The sequence below is a fragment of the Oncorhynchus mykiss genome, chromosome 17 (genome assembly GCF_013265735.2).
Source record: "Oncorhynchus mykiss isolate Arlee chromosome 17, USDA_OmykA_1.1, whole genome shotgun sequence".
NCBI lineage: Eukaryota > Metazoa > Chordata > Actinopteri > Salmoniformes > Salmonidae > Oncorhynchus > Oncorhynchus mykiss.
In genome coordinates, this window is record NC_048581.1 from 95028095 (window position 1) to 95047862 (window position 19768).

The 19768-nt window shown below is 50.8% G+C and overlaps 1 protein-coding gene across 3 annotated transcripts; it reads right to left on the reverse strand.

The window, feature by feature from the left end:
* Positions 1-291: 291 nt before the first annotated feature.
* Positions 292-19372, reverse strand: cstf1 (cleavage stimulation factor, 3' pre-RNA, subunit 1). 3 transcript variants are annotated; one of them, XM_036951006.1, is made up of 7 exons: positions 19218-19372; positions 18488-18685; positions 17914-18191; positions 16236-16433; positions 14982-15163; positions 11293-11501; positions 292-1134 (listed from the first exon to the last, which is right to left on the reverse strand). In XM_036951006.1, exons 2-7 carry the CDS (start codon positions 18654-18656, stop codon positions 875-877), a joined length of 1296 nt encoding a protein of 431 aa, XP_036806901.1. In that variant the 5' UTR covers positions 18657-18685; positions 19218-19372; the 3' UTR covers positions 292-874. The 3 variants fall into 3 exon arrangements, with proteins under 3 accessions (XP_036806901.1, XP_036806902.1, XP_036806903.1); XM_036951007.1 differs by having other exon boundaries at positions 19189-19325; XM_036951008.1 differs by lacking the exon at positions 19218-19372 and adding an exon at positions 18961-19100.
* Between the last annotated feature and the right edge of the window lie 396 nt (positions 19373-19768).

Genomic DNA, 19768 nt, shown 5'->3' on the forward strand with positions numbered 1-19768 from the left:
CAGCGGGTTAACTGCCTTGTTCAGGGGCAGAACAACAGATTTTTACCGTGTCAGCTCGGGGACTCGATCTTTCGGTTACTAGTCCAACGCTCTAACCACTAGGCTACCTGCCGCGCGATTCTGGGCAAAAATATATTCTAATGTGGCCCTCCATGGAAAATAATGACCAGGCGTGCTGCTCTAGAACAACGGTGCATATTTCTATACTATAGAACGTTTAACTTTATACTAGAACATTTAAGTCTAAGATTTTCAAGACTAATTTCAAGTCAAAGAACTGACAGGAAAACATATTTTCTTCAATGTTTTAATAAAAATGTGTAACATCAGAAAGACAAACAAAAAAAAGGGGAAAAAGTGGAAAACAAACTCAACTACGGAGTTGTTTTATCAAAAGATTAAAGAAACGTATTAATGAGCATGTTGCTCACGGTCTTCAAAATATCTAGAAGATTAGTTAATGATTACTATTCCCAACAACGCTGTTCATGTAATCAGCCAGCCAATCAGCTGTGTTCTCTACCAACATGGCTACCGACCATGGTGAAACCAGGCCCAGATAGAAACTCACTGGTCAAACACGGCCACCTGGCTGTCATACCTGGGTACTACAGTCATGACAAGCCATTACAGAGTCATCAGAAAGACTCCACTAGCGCCACTGAAATCCAGTCCAAGATGGAGGCAGGGTAGTCAACTCAGACACGGTTTGTTGTAACGTCTGAGGCTGCAGGACCCTGATGCTGTCCAGTGTCAGGTAAGGAGCTGTTTGGCTGTGGAGTCTTCGTCAATGGGGGTTTCCTCAGTGGTGAGGGATTTTGGGCTCTGTGGTAGTGTGTTGGTACAGAGGGGTCAGAGGTACAATAGAGGGGTCTCAGTCGGTGGTAGTACGTCTGTACCAAAAGCGGGCCCTGAAGTCATCACTACAGGTCATGAAACCTGGGTTGGTGGGGGAGTGGACGATACAGCGGACGATGTTGTTGTGACCCAGGGACAGAAGGTTCTTCCTCTCTGCAGATCGGGAGTCCCAGCAGCATAGAGAGATGGTTCTCTCATCAGGCAGCAGAACATAGTCCTCTGTGTGGTTGAACACACCCTGGGTACGATGCATCTGACGACCACTCAGACCAGCACCTGACGGGAGGAAGACACACACACACGGACGGATAAGTTATGGGCAAGAATGATTCCACATCAGAGTAACATTGTCCTGACTCAAACAAAACACCACCCCAGACCTCCTCTCTCTTTGTCCTGACTCAACCCATCCCAGACCTCCTCTCTCTTTGTCCTGACTCAACCCATCCCAGACCTCCTCTCTCTTTGTCCTAACTCAACCAACACCACCCCAGATAAATAAATAATGAAACATGTTCAATTTGGTTTAAAAAATGCAAAAACAAAGTGTTGGAGAAGAAAGTAATATGTGCCATGTAAAAATATGTGCCATGTAAAAAAGCTAATGTTTCAGTTCCTTGATCAGAACATGAGAACATATGAAAGTTGGTGGTTCCTTTTAACATGAGACTTCAATATTCCAAGGTAAGAGGTTTTAGGTTGTAGTTAATATAGTATTTATAGGACTATTTCTCTCTATACCATTTGTATTTCATTAACCTTTGACTATTGGATGTTCTTATAGGCACTTTAGTATTGCCAGTGTAACAGTATAGCTTCCGTCCCCCTCCTTGCCCCTACCTGGGCTCGAACCAGGAACACATCGACAACAGCCACACTCGAAGCATCGTTACCCACCGCTCCCCTTTCAGCGCAAGGGGAATAACTACTCCAAATCTAAAAGGGAGTGACGTTTAAAACAGTATTAGCGCACACCCAGCTAACTAGCTAGCCATTTCACATTGGTTACACCAGCCATTAGGCTGATAGGCTTGAAGTCATAAACAGCGCTGTGCTTGTGAAGAGCTGCTGGTGAAAGTGCTGTTTGAATGAATGATTACGGGCCTGCTGCTGCTCAGTCAGACTGCTCTATCAAATCAGACTTAATTATAACATAATAACACACAGAAATACCAGCCTTTGGTCATTCATATGATCGAATCCGGAAACTATCATTTTGAAAACAAAACGTTTATTATTTCAGTGAAATACGGAACCGTTCGGTATTTTATCTAACGGGTGGCATCCCTAAGTCAATGTATGTCATAATTACGTAGAATTCTGGCAAATTAGTTCGCAATGAGCCAGGCAGCCCAAACTGTTGCATATACCCTGACTCTGCGTGCAATGAATGCAAGAGAAATGACCATTTCACCTGGTTGATATTGCCTGCTAAACTGGATCAGTAGTTATAACTAGTGATTATGATTGATTGTTTTTTATTAGATCAGTTTAATGCTAGCTAGCAATTTATCTTGGCTTCTACTACATTAGCGTAACAGGCAGGCTACTCGTGGAGTGCAATGGTTAGAGCGTTGGACTAGTTAACTGTGCGGTTGCAGGACTGGAACCCCTGAGCTGACAAGGTAATAATCTGTTGTTCTGCCCCTGAACAAGGCAGTTAACCCACTGTTCCTAGACCAGTTAACCAACAGTTCCTAGGCAGTCATTGTTAAGGCTAGTGTCTCGGGGGGGGGGGGGGGGGGGGGGGTTAAGGCTAGTGTCTGGGGGGGGGGTTAAGGCTAGTGTCTGGGGGGGGGGGAAGTTAAGGCTAGTGTCTGGGGGGGGGGGAAGTTAAGGCTAGTGTCTCGGGGGGGGGGAGTTAAGGCTAGTGTCTCGGGGGGGGGGGTTAAGGCTAGTGTCTGGGGGGGGGGGTTAAGGCTAGTGTCTGGGGGGGGGGGGTTAAGGCTAGTGTCTGGGGGGGGGGGTTAAGGCTAGTGTCTGGGGGGGGGGGGTTAAGGCTAGTGTCTGGGGGGGAAGTTAAGGCTAGTGTCTGGGGGGGAAGTTAAGGCTAGTGTCTGGGGGGGAAGTTAAGGCTAGTGTCTGGGGGGGAAGTTAAGGCTAGTGTCTGGGGGGGAAGTTAAGGCTAGTGTCTGGGGGGGAAGTTAAGGCTAGTGTCTGGGGGGGAAGTTAAGGCTAGTGTCTGGGGGGGAAGTTAAGGCTAGTGTCTGGGGGGGAAGTTAAGGCTAGTGTCTGGGGGGGAAGTTAAGGCTAGTGTCTGGGGGGGAAGTTAAGGCTAGTGTCTGGGGGGGAAGTTAAGGCTAGTGTCTGGGGGGGAAGTTAAGGCTAGTGTCTGGGGGGGAAGTTAAGGCTAGTGTCTGGGGGGGAAGTTAAGGCTAGTGTCTGGGGGGGAAGTTAAGGCTAGTGTCTGGGGGGGAAGTTAAGGCTAGTGTCTGGGGGGGAAGTTAAGGCTAGTGTCTGGGGGGGAAGTTAAGGCTAGTGTCTGGGGGGGAAGTTAAGGCTAGTGTCTGGGGGGGAAGTTAAGGCTAGTGTCTGGGGGGGAAGTTAAGGCTAGTGTCTGGGGGGGAAGTTAAGGCTAGTGTCTGGGGGGGAAGTTAAGGCTAGTGTCTGGGGGGGAAGTTAAGGCTAGTGTCTGGGGGGGAAGTTAAGGCTAGTGTCTGGGGGGGAAGTTAAGGCTAGTGTCTGGGGGGGAAGTTAAGGCTAGTGTCTGGGGGGGAAGTTAAGGCTAGTGTCTGGGGGGGAAGTTAAGGCTAGTGTCTGGGGGGGAAGTTAAGGCTAGTGTCTGGGGGGGAAGTTAAGGCTAGTGTCTGGGGGGAAGTTAAGGCTAGTGTCTGGGGGGAAGTTAAGGCTAGTGTCTGGGGGGAAGTTAAGGCTAGTGTCTGGGGGGAAGTTAAGGCTAGTGTCTGGGGGGAAGTTAAGGCTAGTGTCTGGGGGGAAGTTAAGGCTAGTGTCTGGGGGGAAGTTAAGGCTAGTGTCTGGGGGGAAGTTAAGGCTAGTGTCTGGGGGGAAGTTAAGGCTAGTGTCTGGGGGGAAGTTAAGGCTAGTGTCTGGGGGGGAAGTTAAGGCTAGTGTCTGGGGGGAAGTTAAGGCTAGTGTCTGGGGGGAAGTTAAGGCTAGTGTCTGGGGGGAAGTTAAGGCTAGTGTCTGGGGGGAAGTTAAGGCTAGTGTCTGGGGGGAAGTTAAGGCTAGTGTCTGGGGGGAAGTTAAGGCTAGTGTCTGGGGGGAAGTTAAGGCTAGTGTCTGGGGGGAAGTTAAGGCTAGTGTCTGGGGGGAAGTTAAGGCTAGTGTCTGGGGGGAAGTTAAGGCTAGTGTCTGGGGGGAAGTTAAGGCTAGTGTCTGGGGGGAAGTTAAGGCTAGTGTCTGGGGGGAAGTTAAGGCTAGTGTCTGGGGGGAAGTTAAGGCTAGTGTCTGGGGGGAAGTTAAGGCTAGTGTCTGGGGGGAAGTTAAGGCTAGTGTCTGGGGGGAAGTTAAGGCTAGTGTCTGGGGGGAAGTTAAGGCTAGTGTCTGGGGGGAAGTTAAGGCTAGTGTCTGGGGGGAAGTTAAGGCTAGTGTCTGGGGGGAAGTTAAGGCTAGTGTCTGGGGGGAAGTTAAGGCTAGTGTCTGGGGGGAAGTTAAGGCTAGTGTCTGGGGGGAAGTTAAGGCTAGTGTCTGGGGGGAAGTTAAGGCTAGTGTCTGGGGGGAAGTTAAGGCTAGTGTCTGGGGGGAAGTTAAGGCTAGTGTCTGGGGGGAAGTTAAGGCTAGTGTCTGGGGGGAAGTTAAGGCTAGTGTCTGGGGGGAAGTTAAGGCTAGTGTCTGGGGGGAAGTTAAGGCTAGTGTCTGGGGGGAAGTTAAGGCTAGTGTCTGGGGGGAAGTTAAGGCTAGTGTCTGGGGGGAAGTTAAGGCTAGTGTCTGGGGGGAAGTTAAGGCTAGTGTCTGGGGGGAAGTTAAGGCTAGTGTCTGGGGGGAAGTTAAGGCTAGTGTCTGGGGGGAAGTTAAGGCTAGTGTCTGGGGGGAAGTTAAGGCTAGTGTCTGGGGGGAAGTTAAGGCTAGTGTCTGGGGGGAAGTTAAGGCTAGTGTCTGGGGGGAAGTTAAGGCTAGTGTCTGGGGGGAAGTTAAGGCTAGTGTCTGGGGGGAAGTTAAGGCTAGTGTCTGGGGGGAAGTTAAGGCTAGTGTCTGGGGGGAAGTTAAGGCTAGTGTCTGGGGGGAAGTTAAGGCTAGTGTCTGGGGGGAAGTTAAGGCTAGTGTCTGGGGGGAAGTTAAGGCTAGTGTCTGGGGGGAAGTTAAGGCTAGTGTCTGGGGGGAAGTTAAGGCTAGTGTCTGGGGGGAAGTTAAGGCTAGTGTCTGGGGGGAAGTTAAGGCTAGTGTCTGGGGGGAAGTTAAGGCTAGTGTCTGGGGGGGCGTTAAGGCTAGTGTCTGGGGGGGCGTTAAGGCTAGTGTCTGGGGGGGAAGTTAAGGCTAGTGTCTCGGGGGGGGGTTAAGGCTAGTGTCTCGGGGGGGGGTTAAGGCTAGTGTCTCGGGGGGGGGGTTAAGGCTAGTGTCTCGGGGGGGGTTAAGGCTAGTGTCTCGGGGGGGGTTAAGGCTAGTGTCTCGGGGGGGGTAAGGCTAGTGTCTGGGGGGGGGGTTAAGGCTTGTGTCTGGGGGGGGGGGGTTAAGGCTAGTGTCTGTGGGGGGGTAAGGCTAGTGTCTGGGGGGGGGGGGGTAAGGCTAGTGTCTGGGGGGGGGGGGTTAAGGCTAGTGTCTGGGGGGGGGGGTTAAGGCTAGTGTCTGGGGGGGGGTTAAGGCTAGTGTCTGGGGGGGGGGGGGTTAAGGCTAGTGTCTGGGGGGGGGGTTAAGGCTAGTGTCTGGGGGGGGGGGTTAAGGCTAGTGTCTGGGGGGGGGGTTAAGCCTAGTGTCTGGGGGGGGGGGTGTTAAGGCTAGTGCCTGGGGGGGGGGGGTTAAGGCTAGTGTCTGGGGGGGAGGGGGGGGTTAAGGCTAGTGTCTGGGGGGGGGGGGGGGGGGGGGGGGGTTAAGGCTAGTGTCTGGGGGGGGGGGTTAAGGCTAGTGTCTGGGGGGGGGGGGGTTAAGGCTAGTGTCTGGGGGGGGGGGGGGGGGGTTAAGGCTAGTGTCTGGGGGGGGGGGGGGGTTAAGGCTAGTGTCTGGGGGGGGGGGTTAAGGCTAGTGTCTGGGGGGGGGTTAAGGCTAGTGTCTGGGGGGGCGGGTTAAGGCTAGTGTCTGGGGGGGCGGGTTAAGGCTAGTGTCTGGGGGGGGGGGTTAAGGCTAGTGTCTTGGGGGGGGGGGGTTAAGGCTAGTGTCTGGGGGGGGGGGGGGGGGGGTTAAGGCTAGTGTCTGGGGGGGGGGGGGTTAAGGCTAGTGTCTGGGGGGGGGTTAAGGCTAGTGTCTGGGGGCGGGGGGGGGTTAAGGCTAGTGTCTGGGGGGGGGTTAAGGCTAGTGTCTGGGGGGGTTAAGGCTAGTGTCTGGGGGGTTAAGGCTAGTGTCTGGGGGGGGGTTAAGGCTAGTGTCTGGGGGGGGGGTTAAGGCTAGTGTCTGGGGGGGGGTTAAGGCTAGTGTCTGGGGGGGCGGGTTAAGGCTAGTGTCTGGGGGGGGGGGGTGTTAAGGCTAGTGTCTGGGGGGGGGGTTAAGGCTAGTGTCTGGGGGGAAGTTAAGGCTAGTGTCTGGGGGGAAGTTAAGTGTAGTGTCTGGGGGGAAGTTAAGGCTAGTGTCTGGGGGGAAGTTAAGGCTAGTGTCTGGGGGGAAGTTAAGGCTAGTGTCTGGGGGGAAGTTAAGGCTAGTGTCTGGGGGGAAGTTAAGGCTAGTGTCTGGGGGGAAGTTAAGGCTAGTGTTTGGGGGGAAGTTAAGGCTAGTGTCTGGGGGGAAGTTAAGGCTAGTGTCTGGGGGGAAGTTAAGGCTAGTGTCTGGGGGGAAGTTAAGGCTAGTGTCTGGGGGGAAGTTAAGGCTAGTGTCTGGGGGGAAGTTAAGGCTAGTGTCTGGGGGGAAGTTAAGGCTAGTGTCTGGGGGGAAGTTAAGGCTAGTGTCTGGGGGGAAGTTAAGGCTAGTGTCTGGGGGGAAGTTAAGGCTAGTGTCTGGGGGGAAGTTAAGGCTAGTGTCTGGGGGGAAGTTAAGGCTAGTGTCTGGGGGGAAGTTAAGGCTAGTGTCTGGGGGGAAGTTAAGGCTAGTGTCTGGGGGGAAGTTAAGGCTAGTGTCTGGGGGGAAGTTAAGGCTAGTGTCTGGGGGGAAGTTAAGGCTAGTGTCTGGGGGGAAGTTAAGGCTAGTGTCTGGGGGGAAGTTAAGGCTAGTGTCTGGGGGGAAGTTAAGGCTAGTGTCTGGGGGGAAGTTAAGGCTAGTGTCTGGGGGGAAGTTAAGGCTAGTGTCTGGGGGGAAGTTAAGGCTAGTGTCTGGGGGGGAAGTTAAGGCTAGTGTCTGGGGGGGAAGTTAAGGCTAGTGTCTGGGGGGGAAGTTAAGGCTAGTGTCTGGGGGGGAAGTTAAGGCTAGTGTCTGGGGGGGAAGTTAAGGCTAGTGTCTGGGGGGAAGTTAAGGCTAGTGTCTGGGGGGGCGTTAAGGCTAGTGTCTGGGGGGAAGTTAAGGCTAGTGTCTGGGGGGAAGTTAAGGCTAGTGTCTGGGGGGAAGTTAAGGCTAGTGTCTGGGGGGAAGTTAAGGCTAGTGTCTGGGGGGAAGTTAAGGCTAGTGTCTGGGGGGAAGTTAAGGCTAGTGTCTGGGGGGAAGTTAAGGCTAGTGTCTGGGGGGAAGTTAAGGCTAGTGTCTGGGGGGAAGTTAAGGCTAGTGTCTGGGGGGAAGTTAAGGCTAGTGTCTGGGGGGAAGTTAAGGCTAGTGTCTGGGGGGAAGTTAAGGCTAGTGTCTGGGGGGAAGTTAAGGCTAGTGTCTGGGGGGAAGTTAAGGCTAGTGTCTGGGGGGAAGTTAAGGCTAGTGTCTGGGGGGAAGTTAAGGCTAGTGTCTGGGGGGAAGTTAAGGCTAGTGTCTGGGGGGAAGTTAAGGCTAGTGTCTGGGGGGAAGTTAAGGCTAGTGTCTGGGGGGAAGTTAAGGCTAGTGTCTGGGGGGAAGTTAAGGCTAGTGTCTGGGGGGAAGTTAAGGCTAGTGTCTGGGGGGGCGTTAAGGCTAGTGTCTGGGGGGGCGTTAAGGCTAGTGTCTGGGGGGGCGTTAAGGCTAGTGTCTGGGGGGGAAGTTAAGGCTAGTGTCTCGGGGGGGGGGGGGGGTTAAGGCTAGTGTCTCGGGGGGGGGGGTTAAGGCTAGTGTCTCGGGGGGGGTTAAGGCTAGTGTCTCGGGGGGGGGTTAAGGCTAGTGTCTCGGGGGGGGGGGGGGGGGTGAGGCTAGTGTCTGGGGGGGGGGGGGGGGTGAGGCTAGTGTCTGGGGGGGGGGGTGAGGCTAGTGTCTGGGGGGGGTTAAGGCTAGTGTCTGGGGGGGGGGGTTAAGGCTAGTGTCTGGGGGGGGGGGTTAAGGCTAGTGTCTGTGGGGGGGGGTAAGTCTAGTGTCTGGGGGGGGGGGTTAAGGCTAGTGTCTGGGGGGGGTTAAGGCTAGTGTCTGGGGGGGGGTTAAGGCTAGTGTCTGGGGGGGGTTAAGGCTAGTGTCTGGGGGGGGGGGTTAAGGCTAGTGTCTGGGGGGGGGGGGGGGGGGTTAAGGCTAGTGTCTGGGGGGGGGGTTAAGGCTAGTGTCTGGGGGGGGGGGTTAAGCCTAGTGTCTGGGGGGGGGGTTAAGGCTAGTGTCTGGGGGGGGGGGGGGTTAAGGCTAGTGTCTGGGGGGGGGGGGGTTAAGGCTAGTGTCTGGGGGGGGGTTAAGGCTAGTGTCTGGGGGGGGGGTTAAGGCTAGTGTCTGGGGGGGGGGGGGGTTAAGGCTAGTGTCTGGGGGGGGGGGTTAAGGCTAGTGTCTGGGGGGGGGGGTTAAGGCTAGTGTCTGGGGGGGGGGGTTAAGGCTAGTGTCTGGGGGGTTTAAGGCTAGTGTCTGGGGGGGTTAAGGCTAGTGTCTGGGGGGGTTAAGGCTAGTGTCTGGGGGGGTTAAGGCTAGTGTCTGGGGGGGTTAAGGCTAGTGTCTGGGGGGGTTAAGGCTAGTGTCTGGGGGGGTTAAGGCTAGTGTCTGGGGGGGGGTTAAGGCTAGTGTCTGGGGGGGGGTTAAGGCTAGTGTCTGGGGGGGGGTTAAGGCTAGTGTCTGGGGGGGGGTTAAGGCTAGTGTCTGGGGGGGGGGTTAAGGCTAGTGTCTGGGGGGGGGGTTAAGGCTAGTGTCTGTGGGGGGGGGTAAGTCTAGTGTCTGGGGGGGGGGTTAAGGCTAGTGTCTGGGGGGGGTTAAGGCTAGTGTCTGGGGGGGGGTTAAGGCTAGTGTCTGGGGGGGGTTAAGGCTAGTGTCTGGGGGGGGGGGTTAAGGCTAGTGTCTGGGGGGGGGGGGGGGGTTAAGGCTAGTGTCTGGGGGGGGGGTTAAGGCTAGTGTCTGGGGGGGGGGTTAAGCCTAGTGTCTGGGGGGGGGGTTAAGCCTAGTGTCTGGGGGGGGGTTAAGCCTAGTGTCTGGGGGGGGGGGGGGGGGGTTAAGGCTAGTGTCTGGGGGGGGGTTAAGGCTAGTGTCTGGGGGGGGGGGGGGGGTTAAGGCTAGTGTCTGGGGGGGGGGGGGTTAAGGCTAGTGTCTGGGGGGGGGTTAAGGCTAGTGTCTGGGGGGGTTAAGGCTAGTGTCTGGGGGGGTTAAGGCTAGTGTCTGGGGGGGTTAAGGCTAGTGTCTGGGGGGGTTAAGGCTAGTGTCTGGGGGGGTTAAGGCTAGTGTCTGGGGGGGGGTTAAGGCTAGTGTCTGGGGGGGGTTAAGGCTAGTGTCTGGGGGGGGTTAAGGCTAGTGTCTGGGGGGGGGTTAAGGCTAGTGTCTGGGGGGGGGTTAAGGCTAGTGTCTGGGGGGGCGGGTTAAGGCTAGTGTCTGGGGGGGGGGTTAAGGCTAGTGTCTGGGGGGGCGGGGGGGTTAAGGCTAGTGTCTGGGGGGGGGTTAAGGCTAGTGTCTGGGGGGGCGGGTTAAGGCTAGTGTCTGGGGGGGGGGGGTTAAGGCTAGTGTCTGGGGGGGCGGGGGGGTTAAGGCTAGTGTCTGGGGGGGGGGGGTTAAGGCTAGTGTCTGGGGGGGGGGTTAAGCCTAGTGTCTGGGGGGGGGGGGGGGTTAAGGCTAGTGTCTGGGGGGGGGGTTAAGGCTAGTGTCTGGGGGGGGGGGGGGGTTAAGGCTAGTGTCTGGGGGGGGGTTAAGGCTAGTGTCTGGGGGGGGTTAAGGCTAGTGTCTGGGGGGGGGTTAAGGCTAGTGTCTGGGGGGGTTAAGGCTAGTGTCTGGGGGGGGGTTAAGGCTAGTGTCTGGGGGGGGGTTAAGGCTAGTGTCTGGGGGGGGGTTAAGGCTAGTGTCTGGGGGGGGGTTAAGGCTAGTGTCTGGGGGGGCGGGTTAAGGCTAGTGTCTGGGGGGGGGGTTAAGGCTAGTGTCTGGGGGGGGGGTTAAGGCTAGTGTCTGGGGGGGGGGGGTTAAGGCTAGTGTCTGGGGGGGGGGTTAAGGCTAGTGTCTGGGGGCGGGGGGGGGGGGTTAAGGCTAGTGTCTGGGGGGGTTAAGGCTAGTGTCTGGGGGGGTTAAGGCTAGTGTCTGGGGGGGTTAAGGCTAGTGTCTGGGGGGAAGTTAAGGCTAGTGTCTGGGGGGGGGGTTAAGGCTAGTGTCTGGGGGGGGGTTAAGGCTAGTGTCTGGGGGGGGGTTAAGGCTAGTGTCTGGGGGGGGCGGGTTAAGGCTAGTGTCTGGGGGGGGGGGGGTGTTAAGGCTAGTGTCTGGGGGGGGGGGGGGGGTTAAGGCTAGTGTCTGGGGGGGGGGGGGGGGTTAAGGCTAGTGTCTGGGGGGGGGGGGCGGGTTAAGGCTAGTGTCTGGGGGGGGTTAAGGCTAGTGTCTGGGGGGGGGTTAAGGCTAGTGTCTGGGGGGGGGTTAAGGCTAGTGTCTGGGGGGGCGGGTTAAGGCTAGTGTCTGGGGGGGGGGGGTTAAGGCTAGTGTCTGGGGGGGGGGGGGTTAAGGCTAGTGTCTGGGGGGGGGGGGGTTAAGGCTAGTGTCTGGGGGGGGGGGGGGGTTAAGGCTAGTGTCTGGGGGGGGGGGGTTAAGGCTAGTGTCTGGGGGGGGGGTTAAGGCTAGTGTCTGGGGGCGGGGGGGGGTTAAGGCTAGTGTCTGGGGGGGTTAAGGCTAGTGTCTGGGGGGGTTAAGGCTAGTGTCTGGGGGGGGGGTTAAGGCTAGTGTCTGGGGGGGGTTAAGGCTAGTGTCTGGGGGGGGGTTAAGGCTAGTGTCTGGGGGGGGCGGGTTAAGGCTAGTGTCTGGGGGGGGGGGGGTGTTAAGGCTAGTGTCTGGGGGGGGGGGGGGGGGTTAAGGCTAGTGTCTGGGGGGGGGGGGGGGGGTTAAGGCTAGTGTCTGGGGGGGGGGGGGGGGGGGCGGGTTAAGGCTAGTGTCTGGGGGGGGGTTAAGGCTAGTGTCTGGGGGGTTCGGGTAAGAGGTTACCTGTGTATTTGACCAAGGGGCGCCCGGTGGAGATCTCCCACAGTTTGGCGACAGAGTCTTTCCCGGTGGAGAGGACGTACTTGGAGTTCTTCGAGAAGACAGCGGAGCAGACCTCCGCCCCATCATGGGCCTTATCAAACGTCATCACACAGCGGTTAGACACACCGTCCCACAGCTTGATACTGCCGTCCTTACTGCACGTCACATAGCTGGAGACACAGAATGAGCAGAGGGTTAAGGTCATGGGTCAGGGACTGAGCCAGTCTAGTGAACCCACCTGTTGACACTGTCAGGGTTAAGGTCATGGGTCAGGGACTGAGCCAGTCTAGTGAACCCACCTGTTGACACTGTCAGGGTTAAGGTAATGTGTTGGGGACCTAAGGGCTGTGGCAGTTATATTCTGTCAGGGTTAAGGTCATGTGTTGGGGACCTAAGGGCTGTGGCAGTTATATTCTGTCAGCTGGTTATTGTCAAGCAGAAGACTGCCGGTCTCACGGTAATCGTTAATGAACATAAACATGTTGATCATCTCCAGGCCTCCATTCAAGCTGATGATGCACCTTTGGAACATCTACATTTTGAAGTCTAATAAATCATTTGATTAAACACCATCACAATAAACTCATTTATTTTATGCAGGTCTAAAGAAACACTATATGAAGAAAATGTATTTCAGAAGAACAGTATATGAGTTGGCCTGCTGTTATCTGGCTATAGACTTGTTCATTTATCAGACTAGATACTGTATGTTATCTGGCTATAGACTGTAGGCTTGTTCATTTATCAGACTAGATACTGTATATTATCTGGCTATAGACTGTAGACTTGTTCATTTATCAGACTAGATACTGTATGTTATCTGGCTATAGACTGTAGACTTGTTCATTTATCAGACTAGATACTGTATGTTATCTGGCTATAGACTTGTTCATTTATCAGACTAGATACTGTATGTTATCTGGCTATAGACTGTAGGCTTGTTCATTTATCAGACTAGATACTGTATGTTATCTGGCTATAGACTTGTTCATTTATCAGACTAGATACTGTATGTTATCTGGCTATAGACTTGTTCATTTATCAGACTAGATTCTGTATGTTATCTGGCTATAGACTGTAGACTTGTTCATTTATCAGACTAGATACTGTATGTTATCTGGCTATAGGCTTGTTCATTTATCAGACTAGATACTGTATGTTATCTGGCTATAGACTTGTTCATTTATCAGACTAGATACTGTATGTTATCTGGCTATAGGCTTGTTCATTTATCAGACTAGATACTGTATGTTATCTGGGTGTGCTCCATGTCATAGGCTGTAGACTTGTTCATTTAGCAGACAAGATATGCTTATAAGTCATTGCCATTATTTTATAGAATGAGAAAATTAAACTTAGCTGAATAAAATAGAAAGGATATTTTTCCCCATTCTTGGAGCGAGTGCTCATATGAAGTGGCTACGTTGAGCGTAAAAGTGGTCCTAAATGCTAGATTTAGACTTACATGGTAACTTTAGTTGTGAATAATGCAAACCTTAGAATGTCTTAGAAATCAAAAGATACACTACATGACCACAAGTATGTGGACTAGAGGTCGACTGATTAAGATTTTTCAACGCCGATACCGATTAAAATCGGCCGATTTTATTTATTTCTTTGTAATAATAACAACAATACTGAATGAACACTTATTTTAACTTAATATAATACATCAATAAAATCAATTTAGCCTCAAATAAATAATGAAACATGTTCAATTTGGTTTAAATAATGCAAAAACAAAGTGTTGGAGAAGTAAAAGTGCAATATGTGCCAAGTGAGAAAGCTAACGTTTCAGTTCCTTGCTCAAGAACATATGAAAGCTGGTGGTTCCTTTTAACATGAGTCTTCAATATTACCAGTTAAAAAGTTTTAGGTTGTAGTTATTATAGGAATTATAGGACTATTTCTCTCTATACCATTTGTATTTCATTAACCTTTGACTATTGGATGTTCTTATAGGCACTTTAGTATTGCCAGTGTAACAGTATAGCTTCCGTCCCCCTCCTCGCTCCTCCCTGGGCTCGAACCAGCAACAACGACAATTAGCGTGCGCTAACTTGCTAGCCATTTCACTTCGGTCACACGAGCCTCATCTCGGGAGATGATAGGTTTGAAGTCAAACAGCGCAGTTAAGAAAACTTTAAGCTTGTCTCTCAATTAAAATACTTGTCAATACTTTGCCCCTTGATAACCAGCGCACTTCTGTATGCTGCCCATATCATTGCATAGTGCAGAAAATACACGATGGTTCAGGGGCCTTGCTTTAACAAAGTTAACCATTTTCACTGTAGTGTCCAAAACGTCTTTCAAGCTGTCAGGCATTTCCTTGGCAGCAAGAGCCTCTCGGTGGATGCTGCAGTGTACCCAAGAGCCTCCCGGTGGATGCTGCAGTGACCCAAGAGCCTCCCGGTGGATGCTGCAGTGACCCAAGAGCCTCCCGGTGGATGCTGCAGTGACCCAAGAGCCTCCCGGTGGATGCTCTGGGTGGATGCTGCAGTCTACCCAAGTGGGGTCGGGAGCAACTGCTTGCACGTGCGTTACCACTCCACTATATCTCACTGTCATGGCTTTTGCACCATCAGTACAGATACCAACACATCTTGACCACCAAAGTCCATTTGATGTCACAAAGCTGTCCAATACTTTTTTTTAAAAATATCCTCGCTTGTTGTCCTGGTTTCCAGAAGAGAATGTCTTCCTTAATTGACCACCCATAAACGTAACAGACGTACACAAGGAGCTGTGTCAGGCCCGCCACGTCTGTTGACTCATCCAGCTGTAACGCATAAAATTTGCTGGCTTGTATGCGAAGCAGTAATTGTTTCAAACATCTCCTGCCATGTCACTGATGCGTCATGAAATAGCGTTGTTTGATGAAGACATTGTCTGTATAGTTTATTTGGGCCTTTTCCCCAAGCATTGTCACAGCTATATCCTCAGCAGCAGGAAAAATTAAGTCCTCCACAATAGTATGGGTCTTGCCTGTCTTAGCCATTAAGATGCTTCTCACCCCTTCTTATTATTAATGGTATCTGTTGCTTTTATACATGTCTTACTACTCGGAAATCATACTTATTCACACCCGAAAAACTCCCGTGGCTTGTTTTTCAAGTTGTCATGTTTCGTTTCTAAATGTCTGTGCAAGAGTGAAGGTTTACCGTGAGAGAGTAACGGTTAATGTGATTGGATGAGTAACGGTTAATGTGATTGGATGAGTAACGGTTAATGTGATTGGATGAGTAACGGTTAATGTGATTGGATGAGTAACGGTTAATGTGATTGGATGAGTAACGGTTAATGTGATTGGATGAGTAACGGTTAATGTGATTGGATGTTAATTATTTGACTAAGTTACCTGTATTTGACATTGTGTTGTTGAACACGCTGAACACTAGATGGTTTAATTGTTTTTTTGGCAGTGAAACAAAATTACTCAGGCAAGAAAAAAACCTCACCCAGATGTATAGCCCTGTTGGAAAATATCAATGGACTTTTTGAACACGTGAAGAAAAATAATTTTAAAAGATATATATATATATATATATATATATATATAAAAGTGAATCACATTTTATTTGGCGTACCCACAACAGCATTGCACCCAGTTTGGGAATACCTGATCTAGAGGGTTAGAGGTCAGGGGTTACCTGTTAGCATTAGGGTTGTAGTTGACTCCACTGATGGTGTCAGTATGCTGGTCTAGAGGGTTGCAGGAGACGAAGCATTGGAAGGTGTTAACGTCGTAGAGGCGGAGGGTCGGGTGCTGTGTCCCCACCAAAAGGAAGTCACCTGACGGGTGGAAGGAGATGGCACGCAGCATCTCTGCTTCCTGTGGGGAGCAGACACAGAGACACACTACTGTTAGTATATCTAATCCAGGGTTGCTAACTGCTGGGCTCAAAAAGGTGACAATTACATTATTTTCAGAGCAGAGTTGTCACAACAGCAACATTTTACTAACTATGTGATAAAAAGCAAATTCTCACCAAGTAGTAATATGATACCACAGGTTTGCCCCGCCAGGCCAGCAAGCCTGTTCCCGTTTTCTATAGGTTCTGCCCAAACCCCTGATATCTCTACTCAACACAACACATCAAATGTAACTTCCTGTTTTCTACAGGTTCTGCCCAAACCCCTGATATCTCTACTCAACACAACACATCAAATGTAACTTCCTGTTTTCTACAGGTTCTGCCCAAACCCCTGATATCTCTACTCAACACAACACATCAAATGTAACTTCCTGTTTTCTACAGGTTCTGCCCAAACCCCTGATATCTCTACTCAACACAACACATCAAATGTAACTTCCTGTTTTCTACAAGTTCTGCCCAAACCCCTGATATCTCTACTCAACACAACACATCAAATGTAACTTCCTGTTTTCTACAGGTTCTGCCCAAACCCCTGATATCTCTACTCAACACAACACATCAAATGTAACTTCCTGTTTTCTACAGGTTCTGCACACCCCCCCAGCTCCCCATCGACATCTACACCCCCCAGCTCCCATTACTGTCTACATAAACAGACAATCTGAGAGGAGAACGTTGTTACCCGTACCCGTCTAAAGACCACACCCCTGTTGTTACCCGTACCCGTCTAAAGGCCCCACCCCTGTTGCTACCCGTCTAAAGGCCCCCACCTCTGTTGCTACCCGTCTAAAGGCCCCCACCTCTGTTGCTACCCGTCTAAAGGCCCCCACCTCTGTTGCTACCCGTCTAAAGGCCCCCACCTCTGTTGCTACCCGTCTAAAGGCCCCCACCTCTGTTGCTACCCGTCTAAAGGCCCCCACCTCTGTTGCTACCCGTCTAAAGGCCCCCACCTCTGTTGTTACCTGTACATGTTTGAAGGCCCCACCTCTGTTGCTACCCGTCTAAAGGCCCCACCTCTGTTGTTACCTGTACATGTTTGAAGGCTCTCTTGGCAGAGGGCTTGGAGTAGTCAAACAGTTTGAGGGTGTAGTCACGTGACCCAGACGCCAGGATCTGTTCCGTGGGGTGGAATGCCAGACACGTGACCTCATCCACGTGGTCGTACAGTGTTCTGATCACAGGGTGGTTCTCCATGTTCTGCTGGGCTGTCTCATTCATCATCACCTAGAACACACAGGAACATTAATGTTCTGATCACCTAGGTCTTATTACAGCACACCGTTCTTAGTAGACAAATACAGGTAGGTCTCTATCATAGTGTTGCATGGTATACCAAAACTTCTGTACCCTCCCGTGATACAAGAAACAAAAGTTTCGGTGCTAGAATTTGTTACATTCGGTCTGTCAAATGTCTCGAGAGGCTCAAGTCTATCAGAGCAGCCCCTTTATAAAACGAAGTGCAGAGCCTGCTCCACTTGCTCATTCATCACCATCTGTCTGGCTGCATTATCTCCCCACTCATGTTGCACACAAGTTAACCTACTTGAATAATGTAACACGGCAGGTAAAGATGTTCAAACTGTTCGCAAAACAATGTCCATACAGACTACAACACTTTACAATTCAAGACCATACCACTATCTCCCAGATTTAAATGTAGGCTAACTTTCCTTGCTAGTTGACAGCTGAATTCACCACCCTAGTACACCGTTTGTGATATGAAACCATAAGGCAATATATGCTGATTTCATTATATGTTCTCAGATTTACCATTCAAATAAATTATTACCATTCTTGTTTTGTGGTTAGATTGGTAAAAACAAAATCAAATTGATTGTATAATTGATTCAACTAATGCATACATGGCTGTCTAAAATGTTTTTCTTACAAATGTAATGATATTGAAGTCAAAAGATGGCCACTGATTGATCAGAGCAGTAGCTGAGTTTCTGTCTGGATCAAGTGCCATTCTGTGACTTTGGCTAATAGGCCTTTTTTTGTGGAATCGCGTATTGTGATACTCAACCTGGCATCGCGTATTGTGATACTCAACCTGGCATCGCGTATTGTGATACTCAACCTGGCATCGCGTATTGTGATACTCAACCTGGCATCGCGTATTGTGATACTCAACCTGGCATCGCGTATTGTGATACTCAACCTGGCATCGCGTATTGTGATACTCAACCTGGCATCGCGTATTGTGATACTCAACCTGGCATCGCGTATTGTGATACTCAACCTGGCATCGCGTATTGTGATACTCAACCTGGCATCGCGTATTGTGATACTCAACCTGGTATCGCGTATTGTGATACTCAACCTGGCATCGCGTATTGTGATACTCAACCTGGTATCGCGTATTGTGATACTCAACCTGGCATCGCGTATTGTGATACTCAACCTGGTATCGCGTATTGTGATACTCAACCTGGCATCGCGTATTGTGATACTCAACCTGGCATCGCGTATTGTGATACTCAACCTGGCATCGCGTATTGTGATACTCAACCTGGCATCGCGTATTGTGATACTCAACCTGGTATTGAGTATTGTGATACTCAACCTGGTATCGCGACAACACTACCCTCTCGGTTTCATCCTCGATCACTTCTGTTTAGTTACTAGTGAATACAACCAAGGCTCTGGTCAAAAGTAGTGCACTACACAGGGAATAAGCTACAATGTCATCCCTCTGTCTCACCTCTATGGGCATGGCACTCTTGGCCAGCATACGTTCTGTGTCCAGGACTTTGATGGAGGCGTCTGCAGAGCCCGTAGCAATGAGCTGCCCGTCCCGGCTGTAGGTGGCCACGCGACAGGGACCCTTATGAGACGTCACGTAACAAGTCTCGTACTCAGACGCCTCGGGGGACATGGACTGGACGTCAGCGTCAAACTCCAGGTCGATGCCAACGCCTGGTGCCACTGTGTCAGACCGCCCGATGGCATACTGCACCGCACTGTCATCATTCTCCATGCCTGGAGAGAGGAGGTTGGATGGAGAGATACAGTTTTACAACCGATCAAACTGCAGACATTGAGCTATCTTGTGCACCGCAGTCATCATTCTCCTTGCCCGCGGGTGAATGGAGCAATACAGTTGATTAAAACAGTGACAACACTACAGACATTTAGCCAGCAAACTACACTGTCGCCATTCGCTATGTCTTGGGAGGACGGGATGGATGAAACAGTGGAGCAGTATAGTTCCAAAACAACCACACTGCAGACATGTAGTTAGTATTCTCCTACGAGCTAGTCCACTACCCACTCACCTATCTTGGCCAGCTGCATGAGGTTCTCAGAGGGCGACACGACGCTCTGTGGCTTCACCTCCGTGATGAGGTTGTTGGCGATGTTGGTGTAACCGTCATACAGCAACTGGCTGATGATCAGCCGGTACAGGTGCTGTCGGTCCCGCAGCGTCGGTTTGGGACGGTACATCTCCGCTCAGGCTTCTTCAACGAACTTGGCTGAAATCGATCAAAACATGGTCATCATTATTTACTACAAATCAAAAACTATTTTATTATGGACTTTTAATTTCTATAACTTCAACTAGCTAGCAAAGAAAGCTAAACTATCATGCGAATAGTATGGAAGCCCACTGGCTGGTTAAGTAACTAACGTTAGCATACCAACGGGACCTACAATGCAAGATAGCTGCTGTAGCTAGCTACGACAAAACCATTCGTAACATTCACATTACAAACATAAATCGTAGACCGTACAAACTGTTAACAAGCACCTTATGTTTGCAATAATAACCAACCGAGTTTAGGGAAGTAAAATCAAATAACGTTAAATGAAAATGCATTGATTGAACTTATCTACTGCTAGCTAGCTAGCCCAACATTGTGCAAGCAACGACTGCACCAAACGGGTTAAAAACTTGGTTTAATTGGTTGCGATCATGTATAACACAACAAGAATATCAAGAAAATGTATCAAACTTAAAGAAACGTTAGCTACATACATAAAACCTTTCAAATGTTGCAAAAATACCTTTGCCTTGGTTCAAGGGACGCTTGGGGTTACAAAGCATGCGCTGCGTAACTGCGTCACTTGCATCACGTATCACATCTTTGCGTCGGTACGTAACGGGGCGTGGGTTTTGACCATAGAATTGACAATGAATAGAACGCACTTAGAAGCTCTTACCTTGGCTGGTAAACAAACGGGTACACTCAAAATGGCTGCCTGGTAATGTGTCGCAATCATTTCCATGGTATGGTTTGGAATGTTCTCTCAACTGATGTTGGATTTACCTGGTAATGTAAAATGTTCATTCAAAGGATGCTAACTGATGGCTCATGCAATTACATTTTTGCTTTATTTAATATCAATTGTGTTAACTCAACAAATCACACAGCACAGATTGAAGAGTGCATTTCCTGCTTTTACTTTCTGGCATGGGTACACTCAAAATGGCTGCCAGTCCACCCATTATGCCATCACTGACTTGAATGGAGATGGCCTTTGTATTCATTCTTATTTCTGTTTTTGCTGTGCTCCAAACAACTGGCAAAAAAACAAAAAAACATCAGCCATTCATC

What these genes read in the sequence shown, in the direction of transcription:
- cstf1 (XM_036951006.1), bottom strand. Translation starts at nt 18,656, where the DNA reads ATGTACCGTCCCAAACCGACGCTGCGGGACCGACAGCACCTGTACCGG. An exon ending in CATGCAGCTGGCCAAGATAG is followed by an intron (nt 18,192 to 18,487) that starts GTGAGTGGGTAG and finishes TCCTCTCTCCAG; the next exon opens with GCATGGAGAATGATGACAGT. An exon ending in AGAGTGCCATGCCCATAGAG is followed by an intron (nt 16,434 to 17,913) that starts GTGAGACAGAGG and finishes TGTGTGTTCTAG; the next exon opens with GTGATGATGAATGAGACAGC.